At 38.4% G+C, this 27,554-nt stretch overlaps 1 protein-coding gene and 1 pseudogene across 1 annotated transcript; one reads left to right on the forward strand and one right to left on the reverse strand.

The window, feature by feature from the left end:
• Nucleotides 1-2,073: 2,073 nt before the first annotated feature.
• On the forward strand, nucleotides 2,074-2,984 carry LOC128104630 (pyrroline-5-carboxylate reductase 3-like; annotated as a pseudogene).
• Nucleotides 2,985-22,275: 19,291 nt separating this feature from the next.
• On the reverse strand, nucleotides 22,276-22,611 carry LOC128104637 (60S ribosomal protein L28-like). Its single transcript, XM_052729569.1, has one exon. The coding sequence runs from the start codon at nucleotides 22,609-22,611 to the stop codon at nucleotides 22,276-22,278; it is 336 nt and encodes a 111-aa protein (XP_052585529.1).
• Between the last annotated feature and the right edge of the window lie 4,943 nt (nucleotides 22,612-27,554).

Consider the following 27,554-nt stretch of genomic DNA (forward strand, 5'->3'; position numbering starts at 1 on the left):
TTACACTGGGAGGCTGGGAGGTCAGTGTCCCTACCTCCTCCCAATCTCTGCCTGTACCTACCTCAGACATGTCTTTGTACTATCCCTGCTGGACACTGCACCTTTCCGTAATTATAAATGTCTGTTTCCAGTCACTTCAAAGGTATCCCAGCACTGGGAGTCCTCCTTCAAAGCTTCCACATTGCTGAGGAACTTCTGTCATTGACAGCGGGTCCCGCTTTGAAGTTTTCATGCCATTTATTGATTTCCACCCTTTAAAGATGTTCAGATTAGAAAACACTTCACCCCTTTGAAAATGTGCATATTTTCATGATGTTGAAGGGTTAATCCTTTGAAGATATTTACATCTCATAGCAATGTCCTTATATGAGGAAATTTGACAAGAAATATGCCACATGCTTTATGGATCTTTCATTTTTCTCTGCTGGATCCTTCAGGATCAAGATCCTTTCAATTTGTGTGTTGGTTTTGTGGCAATCTTTTGTTCCATTTTAATGCAATAGCAAAAGAATTTAATAATTATCCTAAAGGAAAAGTTTATATGTTCGAAATAACATTTATCCCACTTCTTTCCATAAGCATGCTTAAAATTCTGACATGATTACTGTTTAGGAATGTTTCTTCCTGTATTTCATGATCAACTCTGGCATCTGAATCTTACACAAGACTACCAACAAAGGTTAGCTTTGAAAATCAGCTCTATTAGTTGCCAAACACATGCTTCATTTGTGCATATATGCTTTAATTTCTTCACTAGAGCTTCGGGAAGCTATGTGGCTCAGATGAAATCATCATCATTTAAAAAGTGTACGACAGTATCTTATGCATGATATGTCAGCTAGGTTTGTGGCAACAAAACGATCAAGTCCAGTGAGTTCAATACTGGACAAGAGTATATGCAATTCTCTTCACAGTAGCTTTGGGGCTGTCACCTACTGCTAATAAGTGTATCATTTTATTACTTATTAATTAATTTCAACAATTTTATCATTTGGAATTTCTGTCATTTAGTATTACTGTGGTAATTGCTCATACTTTTAAGAGAAATAATTCTTTAAATTTGATTAAAAATTAAGACTATAAAAGCATTTAATGGTGAAAAAGCTAGGGGGAAAGGAGAAAAAAGTGACTAACTGGTGTAGTTACTATGGAAATCATATACTGTTTTCTTGAAAATCTAAAATTAGAGGTATCCTTCAACCCAGCTAGACCACTTCTGGGTTTTTCTAGTTTGCTTTCTATTGCTGTGATGGAATACTTGACCAAAAGCAATTTGGGGAAGAAAAGGTTCATGTGGCTTACAGTTCATTATCAAGGGAAATCAAAGTAGGAACTGAAGACAGGAACCTGGAGATAGGAACTGCAGGATACCGGGCTGCTCACTGGCTCACTGGCTCACTTCTCCTCTGGCTTGCTCGGCTACCTTCCTTATACAGCCCACACCCATCTGCCTAGGGACATAACCTTCCACAGTGCTCATTTCTCAGGAGACTCTAAGTTTTGTCAAGTTGACCCTTAAGGCCATGACATGGGCATATGCCCAAAGGACTGTAAATCATGCCACAGTGATGCATGCACACCCATGTTTATTGCTGCAATATTCACAATAGCAAGGAAGTATAATCAGTCTAGATGTCCATCAATAGATGAATGGGCAACAGAAAGATGATGATATGCACAATGTAACTTTATTCAGCTATACACATACAAAAGAAAAAATAAAAGCATGAAAATATCAGAAAAGTAGATGGATCTAGAAATAATTATATGAAGTAAAATAACCCAGACATAGAAAAATAAGCACTGCATGTTCTCTATCATATTCAGAGTGTATTACTTATTTTTACATATGTATATGTATATGGATGTGGTTTTAAGTTATAAAACTAGAAATGGGAACAGGAGAGGGAAAATGACATTTTCAAGAGTGTATGTGTGTGTGTAATACAATATATGTGACATGAAAGTAGAGTAGGAAGTACTAGGGCTAGAAAGGTAGAAACAGTGAGTAGGCAGGGCACAGGGGTGGAGAGGTGATTGTCAAAAAATGTACATTTGGGTGAGAAGGCCTGCCCGGAGCATGATGGCGGCGGCAGGGTCTGAACCTTTGAGTGTGGGCTTCGTGGGCGCAGGCCGCATGGCGGAGGCCATCGCCCAAGGCCTCATACAAGCAGGCAAAGTGGAAGCTAAGCAAGTGCTGGCCAGTGCACGACAGACAAGAATTTCTGCCACTTCAGGGCTCTGGGTTGCCAGACTACTCACTCCAACCATGAAGTGGTGCAGAGCTGTTCACTTGTCATCTTTGCCACTAAGCCTCAAGTCCTGCCAGAGGTTCTGGCAGAGGTGACCCCTGTAGTCACCACTGAGCACATCGTGGTGTCTGTGGCTGCTGGGATCTCTCTGAGCTCTCTAGAGGAGCTGCTGCCCCCGAACACACGAGTGTTGTGAGTCTCTCCCAATCTACCCTGCATAGTTCAGGAGGGGGGCATGGTGATGGCACGGGGCCACCATGCTGGGAATGATGACGCCAAGTTCCTGCAGAACTTGCTGGAGGCCTGTGGGCAGTGCACAGAGGTTCCTGAGTCCTACGTAGATATCCATACTGGCCTCAGTGGCAGTGGTGTGGCCTTTGTGTGCATATTCTCGGAGGCCCTAGCTGAAGGTGCCATCAAGATGGGCATGCCCAGTGGCCTGGCCCACCGCATTGCTGCCCTGTCGCTGCTGGGGACAGCCAAAATGCTGCAGCAGGAAGGAAAGCACCCAGCCCAGCTTCGGACAGATGTGCTCACACCATCTGGAACCACCATCCATGGGCTTCATGCCCTAGAGCAGGGCGGCCTTCGAGCAGCTACCATGAGCGCGGTGGAGGCGGCTACCCGCCGGGCTAAGGACCTCAGCAGGAAGTAAGCCAGGCTCCAGGGGAGACTACAGGCTCCTTGCCCAGCTCCGGCCTCTGAGTGGTGAGAATAACCTTGAGTGGGTGTTGTAGTGTTCTCTCCTCCGAGTGTCACGACCATCATCAAAGATGCTGTGACGACTTGTAAGAGACCCTCAAGATCAAGTCTGCTGCCTGTGACATTCAGTCAAGGAAGGAGGAGGTGGGGAGGGTCACTTGGCCCTCATCTCTGATTCCAGCTCCTCCCTTCTGCACCTCTCAGCCAGTTGTAACTGTCCTAATTACACATGACCTCATGGTCTCAGGAGGTGGTCGAATATACAGCCTGCAGAAGATTAACTGAAGCGGGAGAGGATTTCATCTTTGGAGATATGGGGGGCATCATCATCCGTGCTAGCATGAGATGTTTTCATGGTGTGGCTGCTTTGGGGTCACCCACACTCCTGTAAGCAACACCCCATCCATGCTCTGTAAGCCCAATAAACTCATTGGTTCCCCAACTTGGAAAAAAAAATGTACATTTGAAATTTCTTTCTGTAATGAAATTGATTACTTCATGTGCTTTGTTTATTTAAAAATAAGCAAATAGAAGAAGAAATATTTTTAAAATGTAGGAAAGAAGGGGTTATTGTAAACTGATGAGTGTACAAGAAAATGAGCTAAATTTGTATGTTACAAGGTACACCCATAGCCTCAAGGCATACAGACACGCAGAATGTGAACTTAGTTGACAAAATAAATACACAATGCTGTATTAAACTGAATAGCAGATGCCAACAGTATAATACCACATACAGAAAACAGGTTTTGATGCTTGCTGGGCTAACAAGCTCACAATGGATTCATTTCTTGTGTCAACTGGGAATCATATATGACCTTTGAAAAAAGATTTGTTTTTATTTTGTGTGTATGAGTGTTTTGCCTTTGTGTGTATGTATGTATACCACATATGTGTGATGCTAGTGAGGCCAGAGAGGCATCAGATCCTTATAACTGGAGTTACATATGATTTTTCAGCCACCATGTAGGTGCTATGAACAACCAGAGATTTTCTTTTGCAATGGAATATATTAATGTTTTTCTTGGAACCAAATAATCCTATGAAACAATGAAGAACTGTATAAAAAGACCAACAAAGTCTGCCATAAACTCACTAAAAATTAGAATGGTTCCAAAACTTGGAAAATGGAAGATTTGTTACTGATGGTCCTACTTAATAATGTTCACTAAGGATAAATCAATAAAGTAAAACTTTTCTCCAAAGACCACATCATTCGAGAAGTCAGAAGGGACTATAATTAATCTTTAAAAATAAATGTCAAGATGACAGCTACCTTGAACTCCTAGAGATCCTCTTGCTTCAAGAGCAGCATGAATCCTTAACTGCTGGGCCATCATTGCTCCATCCTGGCTAGAGGTCCTGTGTGTCTACAGGACTGGATTTTGTGTTTTTGCCCAGGATTCTTCTGTCCTGCTAAGCTCTCTTATGAACACTCAAGACTGTTTGGAGAAAAGTTGGGATTTCCACAGACTTTCATGCTGTCTATCAGCAGGGACAGTTGTATTTTCTCTCTAAACTGTATGTCCTTGACTTCTTTTTCTTTTCCTTTTTTCTTTTTTTATGTGCCTTGGCCAGGACTTCCAGAGTGGAGTTAAGAGTGGGCACAAAGGAATGGACTGGGTTTTTTTTTTCCAAAAAGGAATCAGTGACTTACTAAACTTTTGAGTATCAGCAGGAATTAGACATCTAAAGAAACAGAAATTCTAAAGGCAAAACAAAACAAAATCAAGAAACAAAAGCCAAATAGTCATCTAAGTATGCCAAGGCAATAGGTCAGTAGAACCAAAGATTTCAGTATGAATCACAGAAAAACTTTAAGGATGTGCAAGACTGGGCTCAGAGACATAGACAATCGCCAATGTGGAATCATGATGGGTAGGTATGTGCTTGCATGCCAGAGTAAAGAAGCATAAATGTACTCAGTAGAACAATAGTAAATGATGTGAACCTTAGGTGAGATTTAACCAGCTTCATAGTTCAGAAAGAACATTATGTCATTTGAGAAAAACTATTTTTTTCCATTGCTGAGAAAAACAACTTGTATAAAGTTCTGCTTTTCTCCATGTTTTCTGTCACATCCCAATCAGTAATAAGTTCAGTAAATCTTTTAAGTCTTACATGCTTGAAATCTGGCCATTTCTCCCTATGTCCACAACTTCTATACTTCACTAAGTCACCATAGCCCAACTCAAGGATTAATACAATTTTGTCTTAGCTGATATTCTCACTCTGTCCTTATTTTTAATCTCATCTAGATTCTACAGGAACCAGAATTAAGCTTTTAATAAACAGAAATCAGGGTGCAATGTGGCTGAAAATAGAATATTTCATCATCCCTTATAGATTAAAAGCCAAATTCCTTAAAGCCTCACAATTACCTCTTAAATTATCCTAGCCCATGTAGGTTGCCAAGAGACAAAAGAAAACACATGTAAAAGGCCTGCGAAGCAAAATGTTTATTGAAACTTGCCCACAGGAAAGCTAAAAGGGCAGATAAGCTAATGGTGTTGAATATCCGGTGATGGCTAGTTGAAGCAGATGGGTCTGTAAGGTTGAACAGGAAGCATCACAAACTGTTGTTTGGTAATGCTCAACTCCATAGCATTGCAAAGGATTCATGGTAGCCAGCTAGACCGAGAGAAAATATTTTTTCAGAGTGCTTCTTTGCCACATTTGACTATATAGCAAAGAGTTTCTAAAGGTTGAACGAGATATCAGTGGCATCAATAGCTTACCCTGCTGTGTTGTATCACCAGCATTCTAAGGAATAGCTGATGTGTACATGCAGGAAGAAGGTTCTTTTTTAGATTACACTAGATTGCCATGCACCTGTATGCACTAGAGGAGTAAATGGCTCTCCTGAGGGCTCCTAACCAAAAGTGCTCTTGGCCTCTTTCATTGTCCCCATGACTTGGCAAGGGTCATGAGAATGAAAAGATATGTTTCAGGGATATGACACTTGATGTCGACATTCTAGATATTCCTAAGAGATCATATACCTCTAAGGAACTGGTATTCCTCTTCCCTTTGTCGTTCACTATCTAGTGACTCCCTTACTCACTCTGCTCTGGCTATGCTGGCCTCTGTTCTTCATGGTATTTGCATATTCTATTGCTTCTTTTCTGGATATTCCTCACCAGATCGGGAGCTGGATCGTGTCTTCATTATATTTAAAGTATTTGCCAAAATATCCCATTTTTTTAGCGATAGTCCCAACAACATTAAAAATGTCAAATTAATGAAAATTAGAAAGTTCTTGCTTCAGTCCCAACATGCTAAAAAAAATTAACCTTGGAATTGTGATGGTTTGAATGAGAATGTCCCTCATAAGCTCATATTTTGAATACTTGGTCCTCAGTGGGTGGAATTGTTTGGGAAGGATTAGGAGGTGTGTCCTTATTGGAGGATGTGTCACTGGGGGGAACTTCAGGTTTTAAAAGACTCATATGTAGGTGGAAATTTCTGTTTGCCAACAATTTCCAAATATCCAGCAGCCGCTGACATCCTACAGCACTCGCACTTGGTGGGTGAGGGAGTTGATTCTCTACCTTCCAGGTGCAGCACTCTGAAAAGTGGACCTTGTACCTTGCCTGGGCAGCACAGTAGAGCTGACCCTATTGACAGGGGTGCAGGTGAACCAACCTCAGAACATGAGCATGGGAGATCTGATCCCACTCCTCATTTGCCATATGGTGGTGTGGGCAAGGGAGAGATGCCATCCCCCCCTCCCATACCTGTCCCTGTCCCTTGTCACCTGTGGCAGGTGGAAGAGCTGCCCTGCCCTGACCCTAGGGTCATAAGAGTGGGAAAGCTGTTTCTGCCCTTCACTAGCTGTAGCACTTAGGAGAGTAGCTCCTACAACTCACCTAGGCAACACAGTAGAGCTGGCCCTGAAAGTATAGGTGTGAGAGAGCTGATCCTGAGGATGTAAAAGCAGAACTGTCCCCTGTCCTTTGCTCATTGCTGCAAGGGGTGAACTAGCAAGGGCAATGCTGGAGAGCTTACAGTGGTGGTAAAGACAGGGGAGAGCAGGCTTGCTGACCAGCTCTCCCACCACTAAAAAGTTCTTGCACAGAGTCATTGCAATGAGTCAGACCAATGACTCTTTGCAATGGACACTCACTCACACATAAAGATATATGGATAAAAGGGTTTACTAAATGACTCACTCACTATGTCACACTACAGTTTCCATGATGAGATTTTTCCCTTTTTTTTCTTTCTTTTTTTTTCTCTTAAATTTTATTTTATTTTATTTTGGTGGCAAGGTTGCAAGGGGAGAGGGCAGATACAAAGGGATGGGAAATGAACAGGATTGAGATGCATGTTGTGAAAGGCACAAAGAATAAATAAAAAGAAAGTTTAAAAAAAAACGCATATCATTCACAGTGTGCCTCCCTATCTCTGCCTCATCCTTGTAGATCAAGATGTTTCTACTGCTATGTCTTTACTCTGCCCTCATGGATTCTATCCCTCTGAAAAAAAAGTAAGCTCAATTAAACTCATCTATAAGTTGCCTTGGCCATGATGCTTAGTCACAGCAATAGAAACTATAACAGGAGTCATGCCCCAATCTTCATCACAAGAGAAAGTTGAATGAAATGAAGATCAATGATTGCAGCAAGCTGCAAGAATATATTACAGAGCTTCACTTGCATATATTAAAGCTATACTTAGAAAGATCAAGGATTTTTTCTAGAGGGAAACCATTTATCAAGGAATATTTGGTGTTATTCAGCTTTTAATATATATCAGCTGTCTTCTGCTGTGAGATTCTTGTGCGCTCATATACTACTAGGCCACATGGCAAACAGAATAAGCTTCTCAGAACTTCTGCTGATCTACTAGGTACCACCCCTACAGAGCCTAGGAGACAGGCAGACTGTAGATGCATAGTTTTGTTTCTTGTGCAAATGAAGCTCAGACCATCCCTTTCCTTCAGGCCTAGTAGCATTACAAAGCAATTGCCTCATGACAATAGGGTTTTTTGCATAACCAGGTGCAGTAAAGACTGGAGCAGAGTCATGTGGCTGGAGAGAAAGGAACACAGCAGATCTTTTGCAGAGTGTAGCTCAGGCCGAGGAGTGAGGAGCAAGGAAAAGTATTCTGTAGATTGTAAATGAATCAGGTCAGGAAAGGAGAAGAGGGAGGAAAGATGGAGGACAAAGGAACAGGGGATGAGGATGAGATTGAAAACATAAGAACTTAATTATTACTAGGGTTATGAGGGGACAGAAAAAGAAAAGAGAAAGAGAAACTGAGTGTCAGGATGGAACTGAAGCTGTGTAGCTAGACTTTTGTCTTAGAGAAATAAAGTTAATGGACAAAAGAACACAGTGTATATAGATTCCTTTCCCTCAGATAACCCCACACTGGATGTAGCATCTTCCCTAGGACCCTTGGAAAGATTTTCTCAGGGCAGGCCCCTGGGGAAATTCTGATAAATGACTTGATAAAAGGACAACCAATATTGAATGGCACACTATTATCCAAATTCTGGAGAAACAGATTCACTCAGGAAGCCACCTGGAGTCCACTTACTGGAATAAGAAGGAGAAGGAGTAGGAGAAGGAAATATCATGAACCCATATAAATAAATATATTGTAATTATGGAAAACATAGAAGGCTGAATGTTAATGTGAGAGTGGTAATGTTTCATGATCATAGTTTTGGAGGAACCTTTAAAGTTTTCTGAATTTTAACTCTAGGAACCTTATATTTTCCATAATGTGAGAGTCTGAGAAAAATCTCCTTAGGGACATGATAGAAAGAAAACATTAGTCATCAACATCAGTCATTGTGAAATATGCATACAAAAGTCTATTATCCATGAGGAAAAGACTTGTCGGACTCTTCAAGTAGGAGCTGAATTTATCTCACTCTATCATGTCTAGATTTTTGTCTCATTTAAGGGGAGAAAACAATAAGGAAAAAGGTTCAGTCTTTGAGAGAATAGATTTAGAACTCCATAACCAGAGAAGAGGATAGGATGTAGAATGACTGAAAGGTTTACAACAAGCCCCCATGGTCAGGCGTGTTCGCCTATGCTGGTGGACACTTCTGCCTAGCCAGGTTCAGGTCAGGATAGCCATTTCCGGGTCAGGGCATCTCGCATGACCAAGATCCGTGACGTCCCATTGGCCACGTACGTGCACAGCGTGGCCATGTGATCTATGCACTTGCATGTAGTAGTGACGCTGATCTGTCCATGCCCAGCCTTTAAAATCTGGCGCCATGTTCCCGGTTCTTTCTTCTTCTCCACACACGTGTTTCCCATAGGTCTGTTCGCTCTCTGTCCCTTTACCTTTAATAAAACTCTTGTTAGCGGATTCTGTCATGTTTCGTGGCATATCCTTGCAGGGTAAGAACACAACGCAGCCGAAAAACTAACAGTGACAGAAGTGGGTATAATAATGGCAGAGATGTTTGTGAAATCTTGTGAAGGGGTCGAATGTTAGTTACTTTTTAGGTGTTGTGATAAAATATGGTGACCAGAGTGAAGTATGAAGAGTTTATTTTGGCTCACCATTCTGGATGGGGAGGCATAATACCATGCTGCCAGAGCAGGAAGATGAGAGATCATTTCTCCATCTACACAGGAAGCAGAGAGCATGAACTGGAAGTAGGGTGAGGCATAAACTCTCAAAGGCTCTCCCAGTGGTATTCCTTCTCCAGCAATGGGACCAAGTATGCATATACTCAAGTCTATGGAGGATAGTGCTCATTCAAACTGCTACAAACATCTATTTCTACTCCTCATATTAATCATTACCATTATGTCATTAGGATTTTAGTACAGAAAAGGCAATTTCAGTTGAAAGATCTATAACATACATTCTTATTAAGGAGTACTTACTCAGGGTAAAGTGGGGAGGTAAGAATGAAGTCACTAAAGTAATTAAAAATGTGTAGGTCGTGTTCCAATAGAAAATGTAAAAAGTTCAATTTCTAGCTATCTTAGCTAATTCTTATATTGAGGGCCTATTTTTGGCAATTCTTGTTATCTTATCAGATATAGAATATATTGCTTTAAAGGATGGACACACACACACACACACATGCGTGCACACACACACACACATACACACAGATAAGGCACTGGAAACTAGTGCAACTAAAATAAGTTTGAGGAGACAAATCAGTCATCAGAACAAGACTGAATATTAACATAGATGGTAGAGCTATCACATATGAAACTTAATGTTCATTAAGTTTTCAAATTTTTTAATAGAATACAAAAAAGAGCAAAAAATAGTAATGTAAGCAGAAAGATGGATATACTGAAAGAGAATCAATAGAATTCTAGAAAAGAAAAAAAACAGAAATGAAGCACTTACTCTACTGGAGCTTCAGTAGACTTAACACGGTCAAGGAAATAATAGTGGATTTAAAGATAAAACATAAAATAGTAATAAATAAGTTAGTATAATTTCCAAACTGAAATGCAAAAAGTAAACTAAAATCATTGAAAAAAACACCCAAGAACAGGGTGATATCAATGCTTGCTTTTTCCTCCAATAGTATGTAATGTACCTCCCAGTATCATGATTGCTAGTTAGTACAGAGTGAAGTTTCAATTGGAAACCTGCTCCATTTCTCTATGTTTGATGATATAAGTAAATTGTATGTTCAGCCATAAGGTCTTACTATCAGATTATTGAGAGTAACCAATAGCATTGGCAGTAGCCTGTGATGTTTGGTGGAGGCTGTGGGATACACCCATATGGCCAATGACTCAACAAAATGTAATTAATTTCTGGCACTGGGGGTTTTACTTGGTGGCATAAGATGCCTAGTTGGGGCATTGTCTCCCCCATTATATAGTGACTCCATTGAAATACCTTTAATGTTTGTATATGTTTTAGGAAGCTTCTACAGTAATAAGTTTCCACATGACTTTTTTAAAGGCCTTTAGTTTCCCTCCCCATGTTCCTTCCTTTACCCTGACCTCTGGTAGTTCTCCTAATTTAATCCCCCAAGTATGCTTTCCTCTTTATCTCTTTATAACACTATTCTATATTTCCCCTTGTACTTTTAAAACACAAATTCTATGTCACTTCCTAGTCTTCATAGTTTTGCATGTATCTCCTACATAAAACTCAAGGTGTCCAAAAGGCAGGAAAACAGACATATTTCATCCTCCAGAGTGATTAAATTATTTAGATACTGCTCAAGGCCCTTTATATGGTTTTATTGGTTTTAATTAAACTAATGTCAATTATAGAAAAATGCATTTTGTTTAGGTTGTATATTTTTCTAATTACTCTGAACTGGTTCCTGAGTACACATCAAATATTCTAGTTCCATTGTCCATGCCCATAGCATTGGTCACTCCATTTAGGGGGATAGTATTTTTCATTATATAGTAATAGAGTCTAGTATTTTGAAATTAATGATATTACCTTAGCTTCCCATTTTTTCCTTATTAGTTTCTTATTGCTATAAAAAAACACCACTTACCTACATAGTAGTTTAAAATAGCACAAGTGTATTATTATATAATTTTATAGATGAGATGCCCTAAGTTATGTTTCACTCAGAACTGTCTTTCTTCTCAAGGTCTTAGGTTATGACCAGTCTCTTGACTTCCACACTTGTGGTGTAGCTCATTTTCTTTGGCTCCCTTTCCTAGTACCACATCACTCTTTCACCTCCTGCTTCCGCTTTCCTGGGATTTTTGTATCTAGCTTTGACTAATTGTCTCTTCTAAGGGTTCTTGACATCACACTAGATCCACTTGTAAATTTGGGACAACTTCTTCATTTCTTAACACAGCACATAAAGTTCCTTTGTTAAATAAAGCAATGTATAAAGATGTAAACAAACATCTTGGGAATAGGCAGTATTCAACTTACTGAAGTCTCCAAAATTATTATGCTTTCTTGTTTTGTTCTTTCTTTGTTTGTGTTTTTCTCTACTAAGATTTATACATACAAATCATGAAATCATCAATTTACTGAAACCTATATCATCAAGTAAGAATAACACTAATTTCATCATCAATGGAATAAAGTCATCCAAAGTGGCCTAAATGTATTGTTATTAATTTACAAAGATGGGAAACAAAAAGTGTTGGTGTGATGTACAATCTAGCCATTAACAATTCTTAGGACTACTTAACAAAGTGTGTTTTGCCACCACACATTTCCTTTCCTATCTAACACTTCCCTGTGTATATTACATGAACTCTTAAGCAAGCTTATTTGTGCTCTGTAAGGTCTTAGCTTTCAGAAATCTTACACTGTTCAGCTGGAAGAGAATGCAGGCTTTGTCCTGTGACCTTTTGTAATTTATAAGTCTAAATGGATTGAGTAGCACTAAATAATTAATTTATGCTGTGTTTAAGCCCTTTGCTTTTATACTTTACACCCTAATTATTACGAGTTTCTTCCTTGTGCAGCTCTTTGGTTCTCTAACCTAAATCAGGCTAATACAGACTCGTGCCCCAATTATGGTGATATCTTTCCCTTAACCTTGGCAGAAGGAACATTATGGTAGGTCAAAAAGTATCTTTAGTTTCATTGAGAAATCAAGTCACCAGGGAATTGTGCTCATGGCTGTAGTGTTAATTAGTTTCTCTGTGAACGTATTTTGTGGGTTAGTTAAGATTCAGACAGTCTCCGCACTTAAATAAAAATATATGCCCTAATATGCTAACACCAGTCAAATGTGATTTTAATTTAATGATTTTTCCTTGTGAATCAAGTAATTAGTTCTGTTCATATTTTAACTAATTAAGACAAAACAACCATGAGCACATCTCAGTAAGCCATGCTAATTTGTTCTGTTAAAAAGGTAAGATAAATTGAGAAGTGACTGCCACGTTCCCCCTCCATCCTGAATACAGGAGAATAGGCAATAAGTGGCTTCCGGTTGAAATCTGAGACATCTAACTCACGATAATATCACATCCCCAAATCATGAACTACATGAAAAAGGAAATGGAGAAAGTTTGAATGAAAGGAAAAGGCAGAGAGCTGGCTCAGCAGTTAGGAGCACACCTACTGCTCTCCTAAAGGATCTGATGCCTGTTCCCATTGCGTGGGTGGTTTAAAACTTGCTGTACCTCCAGCTCTAGGGGGTCTGATGCCTCTGGCTTCTTAGAGCACCTGCACTCACAGGCACATACCCACATTTGGATACAACTAAAACAATAAAAAACTAAAGAAAGGTGTTTGTAAATACACTCTTCATAAAGGTTTCCATTGCATAGTCATGTGTAAATATTGTCATAAGGGTGGGCTCCTCTAGTGGGTATGTCCCCCAGTAAAGAAAGTTATAGTGTGCAGTCTTACTGCACACAGCAACTGATCTTATATTAGAAGCTAAGAAAATGCTTTACAGCTTTATAATGTAAGTTCTGTATACGTTGAAATATTTTGAATTATCTTCTATGTTCCTGAAATGAAAACAGTGGACTTGAATCATAACACTGGATTAATGAAAATACTTTGACAAAATCCTGCAATATATAAAAATATTTAAAAAAAATCTCTTTATTTTATGTGTGTTTCACCTGCATTTATATCTATACCACATACAGGCCTAGTTCCCATGGAGGTCAAAAAAGAGTGTTGACTCCTTTGGAACTGAAGTTACAGGTGGTTGTAAACTGCTAAGTGAGTCTTGGGAATAAAACTGAAGTCCTCTGGAAGAGCAGCTAGTGCTCTTAACCACAGAACAATCTCTCTAGCCCTCTGCAATATATTTTATATTGGATATGCAGATATTTGTTTTAAACCTGAAAATTGCAAGGAGAAAGACCAAATTCACAATTGTCCAGTTAAAGCAGACTTTCTTAACTACTGGCCAGGAAGATGTACACTGGTCAGATCCATCCGTGGTATTCCCAGCAAATGCAGCTGAATTAGGTCAGTCAGGTGCTCATAAAGACAAAACCTACAAGGCTCCCCACTTTTGTCCCACGTTTGTCCAATGGGGACAAGTGAACATCCTGATGTACTTCCTACCTACATACCCCACACCTTCATGTGATAAAGCACATCCTGTGCATTTGGAATAACCAACCTTGTTTACTGAAGTGAAAACATGTGACTAAAAAAATAAACAAAAAAACACATGTTATTTTATATGAACAGCCCCCAGCATTCCAGGAAGTCCGTTGTCCTTGGGCAAGTGGTGCTTACAGGTTAACTTTCACCCTTACATTTACAATTTATTACATATATATGTAATATAGATAGTTATTAAATCTATATTATATGTAATATAGATATTTATTCAATATCTATATCTATCTATCTATCTATCTATCTATCTATCTATCTATCTATCTATATCAACTTTTGGGTTGCATGGAGCCTAGAAATCTAATAGCATTTTTATTGATGAGGGTACTATAGACAGACAATATGTGTTTGTTTAGTATATAATGATTCATTGTAGAAGTTTGAGTGTTTTCACCCTGCAAAGTATCCAACTCTCCAAACCTCCTTTTTATGGTAGAACTTAATTAATTCCCTTTTAGTTTGAGAGACAGAGATTTGCTTCCTAGTGTGCAAATACAAAATGGACTAGATTCTTCCTGTCCCTAGTGTAGAACAACTAATGGAAGAAGAAAAAAATCCTTTGATCTTGGCAGGATCAACAAAGTCCTCTCAGTTCAGAAGCTGTTGGGCTGAAGTCAACTGTAGAAACCTCAGGGAAGATGGTTCAGATACTGCCAAGCATCTTATTGGTGTGTTTTGACCAAGAGCAAGCCCAAATTTGAGTTTTCCACTTCCCTCCCTGATCTTCCAACTGGTTGTAGTCTTTGGTTACTAGCCTGTCTGTAGTCTGTTGTGTGTGTTGGACTGGCCTTTGTGTTATGCCTGTGTCAGTGACTGTCCCTATCAAAGGACATTGCTCTGTATTTATTGAACAGCGTAGGGAACATGGTATCTGAAAGGAATGAGAGATACTTTTTTGGAGATCTTTAATGGAGCTTTACAAGGAAAGAATTATTTTACTGGCCCTAACTGATCCAGAATAGCACTCAAAATTGCAAACAGATGTTACCAATGTATATTCACACATTGTTTCCCACAATTATAGTGGATACTGTTTTGTTTAAGGTTGCTTTTAACCTGATGGATGCTTTCAGCAAAGGAGTGCCAACACACACACACACACACACACACACACACACACACACACACACACACACACACAATTCTTGGTCAGGAGCATAGTTTGAGATTAGAGCTATGCATTTTGCTGAGGTTGTAAAAGCTGATTACATGAGAAATCTAAGGCAAAGTAAGGTTGGTTACATTGCTTTCTTAAAGGTAACTTAAACTTAAACAAGCTGAGCACACAGTAGGATATCAGGTTAAATACATAGCCTTAATTGATCTCCAGGTATATCATAAAATCCAATGCAAGGTTTAGCTAAAGTTCAGTCTCTTTCAAGGGAAGAAATATTTTCTGAAAATATATCACAACTTCCTATTTTTGTGGACTTCTTTATACAGCACCCATAAGTGGGGTCATCCAGTAATTTGTCTTTCTGTACTGGTGCCATTTCATATAATATAACATACTCCAGGTTAAACTAGATCATCACAAATGACAGGATTTCCTTTTGCTTTTAAAGAGGGAGAATGGTTCCTTGAGTGTTTATACTATGTTGGCTTGACTTGTGCATGAACAGATCTTGTGCACTCTGTCACAATTTCTGGGAGTTCACATGCGTAGCTGTCCAGGTATGGACAGGTGACAGTTTCCTTCTAGTCATCCACCATCTCTGAAATTCTTTCTAATCCCTCTTTCTCAAAGATCTCTAAGCTTTGGGAGGAGGGTATGTGGTATATGTTTATTTAGAACTGAGCACACCACAGTCTTATGCTGTGAAATCATCCTTTTCTCCACTATGAATATGTATTACTCTCATTGGTTAATAAAAAGCTGACAGGAACTTAGGCAGGAGAGCCAAACTGAGAATGATGGGAAGAAGGGCAGAGTCAAGAAGAGATGCCAGCCAGTTACTGAGGAAGCAAGACATGCTAGAGGACAGGCAAAGGCATGAGCCATGTGACAATACATAGATTAATTGAAATGGGTTAATTGAAATGCAAGATTTAGCTAGTAATAAGCCTGAGCTATCTACTGAGCATTTATAATTTATATTCAGCCTCTGAGTTGTTTATTTGGGATGAGATGGTTTGGACTGGAAATGCCCGTTTACATATGGTATTCCAACATGTGGCTGAAATTTCCACATAAAACCTGACATCTTAAAAATGGATTCTATTAGTGTGGCCAGTCATCTCTGCACGTCCTCCCATCATGATCTTGACGTCCCTCACCTACAGTATCTCTCCTCTCTTGGGGGATGTGGGGATGTGGGGTGGCTTGGGAAAGAGGGCTGGGGGGTGGGAGGAGGGAGGAGGGAGGAGGGGGGATCTGTGTGCAGTATGTGGAGTGGGTAGAAAATTTCTTAATAAAGAAAAATGAAAAGAAAAAAAGAAAAAATAATAAAATAAAATTATATTAAAAAAATGGATTCTAGACACACAAGAATGGAGTCAAGCATGGCTCCTGGTAGCTGCCTTTTCTTGGGTGAGCTCTGTTTGCTGGCACAGCTCCTTTAAGAGACTGCTTCCTGGCTCAGTGCTAACAGCAAAAATGGGTGGCTCTTTTAAGAGGCCCTACTACCAAACACTTATATGTTGTTTATGAGCAGCCAGTGGCATGCTACTCATTGGTAGTAAGGACCTAGAAACTTCCTAGAGTTGGGGTGGTAAACATGGCCCCTAGAGCTGGTAGTAAATGTACCTCTGCCATCATGAAACTAGATTCTTTGGGAACTGAGGGGGAGGAGCCAGCATCAGCACTCCATGATCTAAGTTACACAGCAGTTTTTCTGCTCATACAGAGAGAAAAGGTTACAGATGCACAGTAAGGACAGATTCAGACCGGAAAAAAAAAAAGCCTCTAAATGGGTCACAGTGTGTTTAAAAAATATGTTTAGGCTTGGGAGAGAAATATATATATGTATGTATATATATATATATATATATATATATATATAAATATATATACATATATATATATACAGTCTTAGATTAAAAGATATAGTTTTGAAATAAAGTCCTTAAAAAGGAATAGAGTAATAAAAATATAATAAGCCATGGAAAGATGAAAAATACACAGGGAGTCTGTATACTGTATGTTATTGTGTTGTCTTTAATTTTTTGACTGCTAATGAACAAATGATAACTGCTAAGAGACATTTAATTATGAAAGCTGCTAGATTAAACCAACATATATATATATATATATATTAAAAATTCTTGACTTCAAAATTTAAATTAAAAGCTATGTTACTGTGGGAAGGAGGTTCTGCTTTTATTTCCATAGGAAATGAGAGGCTATGGATTCATTCTGGGTTAAAAAAAATCGGGTTTGATCAAGAAAGACCCTCTGAAAAATCTGACTACAAATGTTAATAAATAACCTTAAAAGACTACAGGACACATGATGTATATTTTACCTGTTCAAACATAAAACGAAAAAAATTTTCTTTGGCTGACTTGTGTACAATACACAGTATATACTTGTATTAATATAGATATGTATGTTACCTTTAAAAGTTGGTGTGTTTTCAGAGGAAGGAGACCAGACACCAACAAAAATGAATAACCCAGGTGATCTAGCATCCAGAACTGCTTCTAGGTTGCTGACTGAGATGATCTAGCCTCACAGAATACTACAGCCAAGACTTAACAATTTTCCTAAATTTTCCCAGGGTCTCTCAAAGATTACCAGCACCCCCAATGAACAGGAAGTAGTCTAGAGAACTATACTCACATTCCCAAAAATAAACTATTAATGTTTTTTATTGTTTAGGTGGGTTGGTTATAAGTTGTTATGGATTAATGGTCAGAAAAAAAGCTAAACAAAGGAAATTGGATTCAGAAATCTTGTTCTGAAAAGAAAAAGGGGGGGACATAGAAATGATAGACTAAAAGGGTAGATTATGGAATCTACTTTAATCTAAAAAACAACTATTAATCATACATATTTTACATTGGTATGGATTTTGGTTAATTGATACAAATTTAAAGTTAATTTTGTTATACTGTATATATATTTCTTTTCTTTTTTTTATTTTGCAATACAATTCAGTTTTACATATCAGCCACGAATTCCCTTGTTCTCCCCCCTCCCTCCCCCCTCACCTTCCCCCCAGCCCACCCTCCATTCCCATCTCCTCCAGGGCAAAGCCTCCCCCGAGGACTGAGATCAACCTGGTAGACTCAGTCCAGGCAGGTCCAGTCCCCTCCTCCCAGGCCAAGCCAAATGACACTGCATAGGCCCCAGGTTTCAAACAGCCAACTCATGCAATGAGCACAGGACCTGGTCCCACTGCCTGGATGCCTCCCAAACAGATCAAGCCAATCAACTGTCTCACCCATTCAGAGGGCCTGATCCAGTTGGTGACCCCTCAGCCATTGGTTCATGTGTTTCCATTCATTTGGCTATTTGTCCTTGTGCTTTATCCAACCTTGGTCTCAACAATTCTCGCTCATATAAACCCTTCTCTTTCTTGCTAAATGGACTCCCAGAGCTCCACCCGGGGCCTAGCCATGGATCTCTGCATCCAGATCCCTCAGTAGTTGGATGGGGTTTCTAGTACGACAATTAGGGTGTTTGGCAATCCCATCACCAGAGTAGGTCAGTTCGGGCTGTATCTCGACCATTGCTAGCAGTCTGTTGTGGGGGTATCTTTGTGAATTTCTGTGGGCCTCTGTAGCACTTTGCTTCTTCTTATTCTCATGTGGTCTTCGTTTACCATGGTCTCCTATTCAACCTAGATGCCCTTCAACTGAAGAATGGATAAACAAAATGTGGTGCATATACACAGTGGAATACTACTCAGCAGAGAAAAACAATGACATCATGAGGTTTTCAGGCAAATGGATGGATCTAGAAAAAATCATCCTGAGTGAGGTAACCCAGACTCAGAAAGACAAACATGGTATGTACTCATGCATAGGAGGATACTAGATGTGGAACAAGGATGACTGGACTGCTACTCACATCACCAGGGAGGCTACCTGGAAAATAGGACCCCAAGAAAGACACGGGGATCACCCAATGATGGAGAAATGGAAGAGATCTACATGAACAGCCTGGACATGAGTGGGGGTAATGAAGGGCGAGGGTCGAGGGAAAGAGAGCTTGGGGGAGCGGGAGATCCCAGCTGGATCAAGAACAGAGAGGGAGAACTGTATATATATTTCTAATCTTGTTTAGGGTATTATGTTTATGCAGCTCATTTAAAAACATAATATATAATTAAGAAATACAGATTAGCAGTCATCAATAAACAAACTTATAGTCATGTTAGTTAGGTTTTCAAGGTCATATGGAGATTAAATTTTCAGATAGATAGGCAATCTTCAAACACTTGAAAGACCTACAGAATATGGCATTTAAAATGTTTTAAGAACTTAGACTTTTCTCGATAGTGAGACATTTCTGCTTCTGGTAGCACCAAATACTTCAAAGAGGATAATGGGCATTGAAGAAACTCCATATGGAGTTTGTTTTCTTTATGACAAAAGCTAGCCATGTGGGCAAAGAAACTGCTCTTGCCTCAGTTGCTGACAGTTACTATCTAAACTGGACAAGCAGGCTGCAAGAAAGGTGACTGCTGAACTTTGCTAAGACAAGGCAGGACACACCTTCAAAAATCCCTGCTTCACAGGAAAGTCTGTCAGATATGCTAGGCCTGTAGGCCAGAGTTGGAAGCCCCAACATTACAGAGGGACTTTGGGTGACTATCTAGGCAGCCTGATGTCCCTGTCATTAGGTAATATTTTACCCTTCTAGGGCCTTTGATGGAGTTGAAGTCTAAATAGTTATAATTATAGTTTTCCTTAGTTATAATAGAAAGTAAATTAGATACAAAACTTTAGACTCACTAAGATAAGATAGATAATTATTTGATTTTGCCAAATGCAAATGGATTAGATATTGTTACTATAATTCTTACTTTAACTATTTTTGTTGCATATAGTTTTACTATATTAAGGTTGAAACCTTCCTTTTTAATTAGATAATAAGGAGGAAATGCTGTGGAACAATCCTTTTCTACATCATGAATATGTATTACTCTCATTGGTTAATAAAAAGCTGACAGGCCAATAGCTGGGCAGGAAGTTAGGTGGGAAAGCCAAACTGAGAATGATGGGAAGGAGGGCAGAGTCAGGAGGAGACACTAGCCAGCTACCGAGGAAGCAAGACATGCTAGAGGACAGGTAAAGGCATGAGCCATGTGACAATACATAGATTAATAGAAATGGGTTAATTGAAATGTAAGAGTTATCTAGTAACAAGCCTGAGCTATCTACTGATCATTTATAATTTATATTCAACCTCTGAGCTGGTTATTTGGAACTTGGCAGTAGGGACAGGAAATGTCCATTTATAGTCTTACTTTCTGCACCTTGCTAGTTGTGTTGATTATCATCTACTACAAACAAGCTTTTAGTTGAAAAATGCATTAATCTATGGATATTCCAATAAATGGTTAGGAGTCAGCTTAATATTATGTCTATTTGGCATAATGATAGCAGTATGCCCTCTCCTAGGGTCTATGACTTGTCTAGCCACAAGTTGTTGATCAGGTATCAGTGCTAAGGTATGTTTCAGCTTGTGGAGTGGACCTTAAATCTAATCATAAAGTGGTTGGTTTCTATCACAACATACATACTACTATTTTACCAGTGGACATGTATTGCCAGGCCATTCATTATTATCCTTCATAGAGGTCACAACTGAGTAAGAGTGATGGCTACTTTTCTCCTTTGGTATCATGCATAGCACCTTCCAACATTAAGAAGGCTAGCCACAGGACTGAAGCTTATAGGTCACTACCAGCTTGATTTCTCCATGTTCTAAGACTTACACAAGTGGTGCCTTTAGCACTAGGATCTTACTGACAAATTCTAGAGGGCAACAAATAGTGTTTTGAAATTGGGTTGTTTGTTTTCTTGATGAGGAAATTATAAATCATAACATTTTCTTGATTTCTTTCATAGTATGTTTGTCCTTTGTATATAGGAAGGCTACTGATTTGGGGATATTTATTTTGGATGTTGCTGCTTTGTAGAGTGTGGTTATCAGTTGTAGTTTTCTGATGGAGTGCTTAAGGTCTTTTATGTATAAATTCATGCCAATAAAGATGTTTTGGCTTCTTCTTTTACCATTGTATTCATTTTATCTCCTTCATATATCTTATTGTATTAATTGAGACCTCATGCCCTGTGTTGAATAGGAATGGAGAGAGTAAATATCTTTATTTTATTCTTGATTTTAGTGGAAATGTTTTGAGATAGTCTCCATTTAGAATGATGTTGGTTGTGACTTTTCTGTATATTGCTTTATTTATGTTGAAATACAGCCCCTGAATCTCTATTTCCTCTAGGACTTTTATTATGACTGGATGTTGGATTTTGTCAAAGGCCTTTTCTGCATTTAATGAGATCATTATACTGTTTCTGTTGGTTAGTCTATTTATTTGGTGGGTTATATTTATTGATTGATTATAGTGAACCTGAGTCTCTGGAATGGATGTTACCTGATCATGGTGGATGATCTTTTTGATGTATTCTTGAATTTGGTCTGAAAGTATTTTAGAGGATTTTATCGTGTGTGTTCAACAAAGGTATTGGTCTATAATTTTGTTGTTTTTGTGAGGACTCCATCTAGTTTTTGTATTAGTGTAATACTGGCTTTCTAAAGGGAACTTGTAAAGTTTCTTTTTCCATTTTTCAGAATAATTTGATATGTATTGGTGTTGGCTCTTTGACAATCTTATAGAATTCTGTACTAAACCTAACTGACACTGAGCCATTTTATTTTTTTAAGTTGGAGATCTTAAAAACTATATTTTTGTGTACGAGTGTCTGCCTGCACCTATGTCCATGCACCATGTGCTTGCCTGGTACCCAAGGAGGCCAGAAGAGGGTGTGGGATTCCCTGTAACTGGAGTTAAAGGCAATTGTGGGCCACCACGTGAGTGCTGGGAATTGATCTGGGTCCTCTGGAAGAGCAACCAGTACTCTTAACAAATCATTCTTCTCTCTAGCCTTATTTTGTAGATATTTTTATTACTGTTTATACTTTCTACCTCACTGGATGTTATGAGTCTCTTTAAATTATTTACTTAGTCTTTTTTTTTTTTTTTTTTTTGAGGTGGTTGAAGAAGTCAGTGGACTCTATTTCTTTACTGCTTCTGGAGTTTGGGGCTTGGAAGCTCTTGGTGGAGTGGGTTCATTTCCTCTTCACAACCACAGGCTTCTGACTTCACAGGATGACACTGGCCTCATGGATGGTCACCATGCACAGATCAAGAAAGTACTTGCTCTTGCTGATCATGTGCCTGATGCTGCTGAGAGTGCCCGTGATCATCACAGAAGTAGGTGGTTTTTGCTGACTGGATCTGTGTTTCATGACCAGCATTACCCCTTTGCGGTTGGCCACAGGCTCCATCCCCACAGTTTTAAGGTGAATCAGCCGGTTGTAGTAGAAGGAGTTGAAGGCCTTTAGATTATTGGGATATGTGATGTATGGCTGCTTATTCGTCTTGATCAGGAATCTGAAGCAGTTCCGAACAACCATCCTCTGCAGGTACACAGACATTGCAGCAACTCCTCTCCCTGCGGTAACTAGAGACAGAAAGAGCTATTTACTTAATCTTGATTTAACTTTAGTGTTTTTTTTTTTCCTGTGTAATGATGTGATGTTTATTTAAAATGATTTCCCAATTTGTCCAACAATTTATCACACTTTTACTTTCACCTCAATCAACACACTTTTATATTTTATTTTAACCATGTATGCTATTTATTAATATCCGATTCCAGGATGTTGACCAGTGAGTAGTACACAGTTCAATTAGACCCTTGGTAGCTACGGTGTCCTTGCTGGATTCTTGGGATTTTGGTGATGGTGGCTGCTCCTTCAGGTCCTGTCTCCACCTGCTGCAAGACTTTAGCAACACACACCTCCACTCAAGGCCTCTTTGTTGTCTTCAAAAGATAAATATAAATGTATTTATATATCTAGAAATTCATCCATTTCTTTCAGGTTTTCCACTTTTGTGGACTGACTTTCAAAATAAGTCTTTACGATTCTTTGAACTTCCTTGATATCTTTTGTACTGTCTCCCTTTCATCTCTAATTTTATTGATTTGAGTAGTCTCTATCTTTATTTTGGCTATTTTTGCTAAATGTTTGTTAATCTTCTCAAAGAGCCAACTCTTAATTTCATTTATTCATGTTTTTTTCCATTTCTATTTCATGAATGTGAGACTTGATTTTAATTATCTCTTTTTGCCTACTTTTTAAAAGATGTTGATTGCTGTTATTGTTCTTTTAAGGCCTTTAAGGGTACATTGTTAAGTTATTAACTTAAGATCTCTCAAGTATTTTTCTGTGGGCACATAGTGTTACAAATGATCTCTTTAGGACTGCTTTTGTTGTGTCCCATAGGTTTTGGTCTTATGTTTTCATTTAATTCTAGAAATCTTTAAATTACCTTCTTGATTTCTGCCTTCATCCAATTTTGATTCAGTAGTGTGATAGTTTCCATGCATTTGTGTACTTTATGTCATTTCTATTATTGTTGATTTATAACTTTATTCATATGTGGTCAGGTAATATGCAGGATGTTGTTTAAACTTTCCTAAATATGTTGAATCTCGGTTCATTTCTTGATATGTGGTCTATAGTCCACTTCCTAGAACCGAGTTCTGCTTTAGCTACTTTTCTATTGCTGTGCTAAGACAATATGATCAAGACATCTTATTAAGTTGGAGCTCATGGATCCAGATGGTTAGAGGTCCAAAACTATCTTGAGAGAGAGTATGCCAGTAGGAAAGAAGACATGGCACTGGAGTAGTAGCTAAGAGCTTACATCTTGATATGAGAGAGAGAGAGAGAGAGAGAGAGAGAGAGAGAGAGAGAGAGAGAGAGAGAGAGAGAGAGAGAGAGAGAGAATGGCATGGGCTTTATAAAACCTCAGAGCCTAACAAGGCCAAATCTCCTAATTCTTCCCAAACCATTCCAACAACTGGGGACCAGGTATTCAAATGTAGAGCTTATGAAAAGCATTCTCATCCAAACTACCACAGGCATGTAATCACATAACTACTAATTTCTCCTTCCAACTACTGCATGAAATTCTGCCCACTATAGACCTTCAGGGTTGTCTCAGAAGAGAGCTTTATTTACTGATGGTTCTGCATACTATGTAGGCATCATCAAGAAGTGAGCCCTCAGTAAATGAATCTTCTTTTCTTCAGCCTACTGATCATTGGGAACAACCCATGAGGTCATAGATGTATTCTTGGGTGCAGGGTCGTTGTAACAGGAGTAGAAATAGTTATTTGAAGATGATGGCAGAGCCTTGATCCAAAGCCCCAAGAGTCTCCACTAGGATTCATCTATAGGGAACTGCCAGAGACTCCAAATAGTTTCTCTATCTGTTATTGACCCCTTAAATACTGTCATATCTGATGGGTCATATAGCCCAAGTGGTAGAGCAGCCTACAGGGAAGCCTGGATCTGTTGAAGAACTTTCTTCTGTTCTAAGTCCTACTCAATGCTAGAAGCTTTCCAAATCACTTGATCCAAGTTAGGAATGTGCTGTCTCCAAAATTCAAATAGGCCCCCTAAACATTGTTTATTTCTTTGTGGTTGAAGGGGCCAAGTACAACAACTTGACTTTTACCTTAGTACAAATATTTTTGAATTCTCTACACCACTAAATTCATAAAAAATTCACTGAGTCCAAAAGCCCTGGAATTTTGGTTGGATTCATTTCACATTCTTTTGTGTGAAGTGCAAGTGAAATATATTGTCTTTTCCATCAATGGGTTAAATGAAGTAAAGGAAGTTCTATCTTTGAAGAAATTTATAAAGACACCATCTGGAGAAAAAAATCCTTCCTACTGTCAGCATTTTTCAAAGATCAAAGTATGTGCTCAAGGCTTTATCCTGTTCTCCAAAGATGCATTTTGCTTATCAGCAGAGCTGTTTTGAATTATCCAACAACATAAGAATGAAGTCAAGCTCTGACCACTCAGAGTGAAGCACAGGACCTCTTTGCATTAGTAATAAAAACTCAGAGAAACTCCTAATGGGTGTACTTGAGTGCTTGACTTGGCATGACTGTGCACTCTCCTGAAAAAGGAAAACTTTTTGCCTTACTTGAATACGTTGGCTTGTACAGTCATTTTCTTGAGACCCAGTCCCATTTTTTAACACCCTGATGCATAGAAAGTCCAGAGCACAGACTGGTTGCTACCTCTTTGTCAGTAGCTCCAGTCAGCATAATGTCATCAATATAATGGACCAGTGTGATATTTTGTAGAAAAGACAGGTTATCAGGACCTCTTTGAAACAAGTTTTGATGCAGGGCTAGAGAATGAATATACTTTTGAGGTAGAATGGTAAACATATACGATGACCTTGCCAGATGAAATCAAATGGCTACTGTTGGTCCTTATGGACAGGTATTGAGATAAAAAGCATTTGTTAGATCAATAGCCGCAAACTAGGTACCAGAAGATATGTTAATTTGCTCACATAAGGAAACCATAGCTGCTCCAGGAACTGCAATTAAAGCCACTACTTGATTAAGTTTGCATAGACAACTGTCATTCTACAATATCCTTTTTTTTTTTTTTTTTTTTTTCTGAGCAGGCTAAATAGGAGAATTAACAGTAGATGTGGTGGAAACCACCACCCTGAATCTTTTAACTCCTTGATGCTAACATTAGTTTCAGGAATCCCTCCAGGGATGTGATGTTATTTCTGGTTCACTATTTTCCCTGGAAAAGGCAAACTGGCAGAGGTGGGTCACTGGGATGAGGCTTTTTAAGGGTAAGCCCTGCTCTAGGTCTTGTCTCATTGTTTTCTGCTTCTGGATTGATCAAGAAATGGTCAAGTCATACTGCATCCTTCTTTACCATGGACTATACCACAGCAGCTGCCATGCCTTCCTTACTATGATGGATTGAACCCTCTGAAGCTGTGAGGCAAAGTAAAAATTTTCTTCCTTAAGTGGCTTCTGTCAGATTATTTGTTACAGCACTCAGAAAAGTGACCGTGTAGCATATAATTAAGTATACATTCAATATTTTTCATTTTGTGATATTTATGAACCTCTGACATTCAATACTTAGGGGTTAAATAGTCAGATAAACTAAAAAAAATGAATGGATTCATTTTATAGTTTTCCATTTTTTCAATTTTTAAATTTACCAACACACAGCCTGTACCAAAAGGATAGCAATGAAAGTAATAATAGTCAAAAATTAATTAAATGACTGTATTTCAGCCACTAATTCTTTTTTTAGGCACTATGAACTAAAAGAATGCAGATTGAGCACTTTGAAACTGACAGAAGTGCCATGAAATTGCAGTGCAAGCTTGATAATTATCTTCTTCATTATTTTTTAACATATATCAAGATAAATATAGCATTTCTTTCCACTTTTAATAGCATGCATTAGTATAAGAAGATGAGAAGAAGGGCGTTCATCTCACAGTGTTATAGTTAAAGGCAATGACAAAGAAAAGGGTGTGACATTAACGATGTGCAAGCATCAGTGCTGTTAATTGACATCGATTACATAATCATTCTATAAACTATGCACACAGTTAAAAGAAAATAACATGTGCTTTCTTTGCATGGCTGTAATCGCTGACAATGATCATTAAGAACAAGGACATAATGAAATTAGGGATGGATAAAATGATTTGTTTCTTGTCTCAATTGAATCGATATTTGACTGTGGCAAAACAGTTGACGTATAAAAAATTCAAATGTAATTAATTTATTGTCATTTGAAAATATACTTAGCAATTCCTGAGCTCTTTGAGTCCTTTATATACCCAGCTCTTAACTTAATATACTTCATTAGATTTCCATTTCCTCTAAGTTGATTCCTGTGAAATTTAACATACATCATGAGTTTCTTACTAATAATGTCATTTAAATTTTTAAAATGAACTTCTTCCTAACTTCTTTACTTAAATATAAAAATAAGTGGTGATATTTTGAAGAAAAATTCCAAATCTACAGTATTTAGTAGCTAAAATCATGTTGCTTTTTTTTTTTGCAGTATTGAAAACTGAACCAGATCCTTGCACATACTGAACAAATGTTTTACACTGAACTGCTTCCCCAACTCTTGATCTAGCTCCTGCTTGAGTTTACAAATATTTTTTAAAACTAGAGTTGAAATATACAAGGTTAATGTAGCCATAGAATAGTGCAAATGACACCATGTCTTTTGATCCTTGATCATATTTAGTTATTCAAAGGCTGATGGAATCTAATGCAAATTTGGGGCCATAATTAATTTATCAAAGGCATTATAGACTATTTTTAATCATAGTGCAATGTTGTTTTCAGAGATTTTATAGGTACTGAAGTCATAATAAATGAAAGAGATTAAATAGTTTTCTGAATATTATCCAATTAGTGGGATAATCAGCCTCCTTCCTGTCTAGCTTTATTCAATTATTACAGGAAATACATTGTATGTGATGAGAGAGATAGACGATTTTAAGGT

Source organism: Peromyscus californicus, unplaced genomic scaffold (assembly GCF_007827085.1).
Source record: "Peromyscus californicus insignis strain IS unplaced genomic scaffold, ASM782708v3 Scaffold_11__1_contigs__length_118956290, whole genome shotgun sequence".
Taxonomy (NCBI): domain Eukaryota; kingdom Metazoa; phylum Chordata; class Mammalia; order Rodentia; family Cricetidae; genus Peromyscus; species Peromyscus californicus.